This window comes from Squalius cephalus, assembly GCF_949319135.1.
Source record: "Squalius cephalus genome assembly, chromosome: 8".
Lineage (NCBI taxonomy): Eukaryota > Metazoa > Chordata > Actinopteri > Cypriniformes > Leuciscidae > Squalius > Squalius cephalus.
This window is the reverse complement of record NC_137129.1, coordinates 46303578-46308430: the sequence shown is the minus strand read 5'-3', so window position 1 is coordinate 46308430 and position 4853 is coordinate 46303578. Positions and strand designations below refer to the sequence as shown.

The following is a 4853-nucleotide window of genomic DNA, read 5'->3' as shown; positions in this document are numbered from 1 at the left end:
GTGTATGTAAGGTTGGGTTCTACAGTCTGGATTTGTCTCTATCTCTGAATTCCTTCTCTCTGTGTATCAGATAATGTGTGTGATACTCACACTAATACTTAATAACTAAATGGAAATAATGTGATGCATGTTTTAAAGTGCTTGGATTTTCAGCTCAGCTTAACTGACATGATGTTATCTGTCTTAATGAAAACGTTGGAGTGCAGAAAGGGCCTGAGAAATATGATTATAGCTCATATGAGTGTCCAGCATGTGATCATGTGGTTCTGCTGACATCTCTATAGTGTAGAAGCTGAGTGATGAACGCTTTCGCTTCTGCATGAACAGCTTCACACCAGGACTAAATAATGCTCTACTTCGTATATTTACACAATCTATCGAGCATTTCTGCTGCCCTGATAAAAGTTCAGAGATCAAAGGGATAATAAGCACATTTTATAACATATGACCTTTGACCCCAGAGATGATCCTGCAGGAACTTTCAGCAAGATGAGTAAAGCAAGCAAAACAACATAATATAGAATAATATACTGCAATTAATATAATATATAAAACAATACAATGCAAAACAATATAATACAGAATTTATAACATATAGCAACATAATATAGAATAAAAAAACATAATATATATTTATAATATACAGTGGTGGTCAAAATTGATGGCACCCCTGATAAATATGATAAAAAATGGCTGTAAAAAATAAATCTGCATTGTTTATCCTTTTGATCTTTCATTCAAAAAATTCACAAAAATCTAACCTTTCATTGAAGTAAAAGAATTGAAAGTGGGGGGGGGGGGGGGGGGGGGGGGGAATCACATTATAAAATAAATGTTTTTCTCCAAAACACGCTGGCCATAATTGTTGGCACCCCTAGAATTTTTCATGAGAAAAATATCTCTGAAGTATATTCCCATTAATATTTAGCTTTTATAGCACACCAGGGTGACTAGGAACATGAAATTGTCCAGCTATGACTTCTTGTTTCACAGGAGTTTAAATATGAGGAAACACAAAGGCCAAATCCCCTGAATCATCACAATGAGGAAAACCACAGAATATAGTTCTGATGTGCAGCAAAAGATTGTTGAGCTTCACAAAATAGAAAGTGGCTGTAAGAAAATATCTAAAGAATTGAAAATCCCCATTTTGACCATCAGGGCAATAATTAAGAAGTTATAATCAACTACAGATGTTACGAATCTGCCAGGAAGAGGACGTGTGTCTATATTGTCTTAATGGACGGTGAGGAGGATAGTTTGAGTGGCCAAAGACTCTTCAAGGATCACAGATGGAGAATTGCAGAGATTAGTGAGTCTTGGGGGTCAGAAAGCATAAAAAATATTATCAAACAACCACTACATCCCCACATGTTGTTTGGGAGGGTTTCAAGAAAAATCCTCCTCGCTCCTCCAAGAACAAACTCCAGCATATTCAGTGGTCAGACACGGCTGGATCTTCACACGGCACAGGGATCTGTGGTCAGATGAAACAAAAAAAGGGCTTTTTGGCAGAAAACACACTAGATGGGTTTGGTGCACACAGGGATGAAGAGTCCCCCATGTGTACGATTTAATATAGCATTGGATCTTTAATGTTGTGGGCATATTTTTCTACTGGAGGTCCTGGACTTCTTGTTCAGATACATGGCATCGTGGATTCTATCAAATATCAACAGATAAAAAATCTAAACCTGACGGCCTCTGCTAGAAATCTTATAATGGGCCGTGGTTGGATCTTCATTCAGGACAACGATCCAAAACAAACATCAAAATCAACACAAAAATGTGTAACTGAGCACAAAATGAAGCTTCTGCCATGACCGTCCCAGTCCCCTGACCTGATGAGTGGCTGAACTGAAGAGGAGAAGCACCAACATGGATCTGGGAATCTGAAGGATCTGGAGAGGTTCTGTATGGAGGAATGGTCTCTGATCTCAGGTCAGGTGTTCTCCAAACCCATCAGGCATTATAGGAGAAGACTCAGAGCTGGTATCTTGGCAAAAGGAGGTTGCAGAAAGTATTTAATAACAGGGTGCCAATAATTATGGCCAGCGTGTTTTGGAGAAAAACATTTATTTTATAATGTGATTCCCCCCCCCCCCCCCCACTTTCAATTCTTTTACTTCAATGAAAGGTTAGATTTTTGCGAATTTTTTGAAGGAAAGATCAAAAGGATAAACAATGCAGATTTATTTTTTACAGACATTTTTTTATCATATTTATCAGTGGTGCCATCAATTTTGACCACCACTGTATATTATAATATTAAAAAAAGAACAAAAAAACATGAAAAAACATTTTATTCAATTCAACAATCAATGGACTGACAGAGAAACAGTCATAATTTATTATTATATTTGAATATTACGCATACACACACATGATTAAAGAGAAACACATTCTGTGCTTATTAAACATATTAAACTATTGACCATACAGTCCTTCATCTCATAACTCTCAATAATCAAGTTATTTCCCCACAGCTTCTTCCCTTCGTTATTCATGATTGACAGCATACAGACTCATAACAGACTCATAACTGAATCATAACTGAATCATAACTGAATATGAATGATGAAAGTGTGAGCCGTCTCGTGTAAGATTACACTAAATTAACATCGAACGTCTGTAAAATGCTGAATCCATCCCAGAAATATCGAAAATCATTCATAATATAAACATCCAAAATAACACAAATAAAATAACAGTAATAATTTTATTAATCATATTCAATTCTATGCACTAACAATTCTAATGTATTAACACATTTATTTACAAATATCTTTTTGCCTGTTCCCGCATTTGTCCCGATTTTCACCAGATGACGAGAAATAATAATTCATAAAACACCAACAAGATGTTCCTGAGAGACAGGAAGTGACATCACTAGACCAGAACATGTATCTGTGGGAAGATTCCTGACATCCTCTCCACACATACACACACACTCACACACACACACCTGTCGGGTTCAGAGACAAACTGCAAAGAAAAACTACTAAATAAAGACATTTAAAATGAAGTTACTAGTATAATTGACTAAATGCGTGATCAGATCATGTGACGTCTGTGTTTCACAGGACTGATGAGAGAGCGACGGAAGGTCACATGATAATGACATCATGGCGGATGTAGTACATCGAGATTACACTCATACACACACACTCAAAATAAGTATTCAAAATAAGCACCGACTCAGAGTGTGTGATTTAGGACGTAGCCATTGACACACACTGAGAGGAAGAGAGTCACATGCATCAACACATGATGAGGAAGTGATGTCACACGATGAGGAAGTGATGTCACACGATGAGGAAGTGATGTCACAGATTGTTACACATATTACCACATGAAGCACACTCGCCCTAGACAGGGTTCAGGCTCGAGCTCGTTCTGCTCACAGTGTACGAACTAATATTTACACACTTCTGATATTAAACATGTATTCGTACATCATGAGATTGACATTAATCACAAGTATTGATCATTATTAAATTAGTTACATTAAATTATGTAAACAAAAAAAAACCTCATTGTAAAGTGTTACCAGTGTCATTAACATACCATTATATTATTATTAATTTTATATTAAAAGTTTTAGTAATTTTTTTTTTTTTTTTACTCTGTATAATATATACTCTGTGTAATATATATATATATATGTGCAGTGACTGTCAGGAGCTGCTGCACGAGCTCGAGTTTCGGCCATAGACTGTGAATAAACATGGCCGTATTGTGCGTGACGTCACCCGTGGGTTACGAAGAGCGTTTTTTAAAGTGGGCGGAGCCAGCCGTCGCCATCTTGGCAGCGTCACTCCCGGATAAACGAAAATGTGCGGTGATGCGGATTAGCTGAGGTGACGTGATGCTAACACACAGCAGACAAACGCTAGCAGTGACATCAGCGGCAATCCACCTGTCACTCAAGTGGCCACGCCCTTAATTATGCAGAACTTTAAGGCTTAATATAATTTAAATGGATGAGTTATAAAAATATTCCCCCCCTCACAGTCGTCATGAAGGGCTAAATCAGCTTTATAGACCAAAACCAGTTTTTGCTCCAGACTGTAAACATGTTTTTCTCTGCTGTAGAGTTGGGCATTTTAACATGCGGGTCTATGGGACTGACTCTCTTCTGCAGCCGGCCTCTAGTGGCCAGTCCATGAACTGCAGTTTAAAGGTCATTGCACACTGAGATCGAAATTCTCGAAAACTGCGGACTCAGTGTGCAATGACCGCGACTCACTTCAGTGTTGGGTTCACGAGAGACACTGAAGGCTGTGGCGCTTCAGTTCTCAGGACTTGTTGAACGCGGCCAGAATGGCCCAGATCATCTCCTCGGCCGGGGTCGTGACCCTAGCGCTCACCGTCTCCGGCTCGGCCTCGATCAGGCTCCGCGAGCGCGTGCATGCTAGCTCGTAGCGCTCGTCGGGCAGCGAGGACAGGGCGTTCTCCAGCACGTCGGACACGTGCGCTAGCAGAACCAGCGCTAGCGCTCGGCGGCTCATGCGCAGCGGGTCGTTGGTCCAGCGCTCCAGAAGCGTGTCCTGCAGGCGCTGAACGAGCCGCTGCTTCTGCGCGCCGTCCGTGAGCGGGTGTGTGGTCATGTCGAACACCAGGAAGTTCTGCTTCTCCGTCGTCAGCACGCCCTTCTCCACCAGACTCTTCGCCAGACGCTCGCGCACGTTACGCATCTGATAGTGCATTTTCATTGGGTTCCAGGTCTCGCCTGAACACACACCACACAGGAGACACACACACACACCACACAGGAGACACACACACACACACCACACAGGAGACACACACACACACACACACGATTACTTCGCTATCTAAATGGAGACATT

General features: G+C 40.5%; 2 protein-coding genes across 3 annotated transcripts in view; both read right to left on the bottom strand.

The window, feature by feature from the left end:
* Positions 1-2507, bottom strand: part of LOC307163357 (Golgi phosphoprotein 3-like) — a gene marked incomplete at its 5' end in the record, with an annotated part of 9773 nt that extends 7266 nt beyond the window's left edge. The window contains one exon of the mRNA XM_079879388.1: positions 2436-2507. Coding sequence (XP_079735514.1) covers positions 2436-2507 — 72 coding nt within the window. The remainder of the gene's footprint in view (positions 1-2435) is intronic.
* Positions 2508-3628: 1121 nt separating this feature from the next.
* LOC307163722 (Golgi phosphoprotein 3-like) overlaps positions 3629-4853 on the bottom strand; it is a 10184-nt gene continuing 8959 nt past the window's right edge. For both annotated transcript variants that reach the window (XM_079879939.1, XM_079879938.1), the window contains exon 5: positions 3629-4732. In XM_079879939.1, coding sequence (XP_079736065.1) covers positions 4299-4732 — 434 coding nt within the window. In that variant the 3' untranslated portion in view covers positions 3629-4298. The remainder of the gene's footprint in view (positions 4733-4853) is intronic.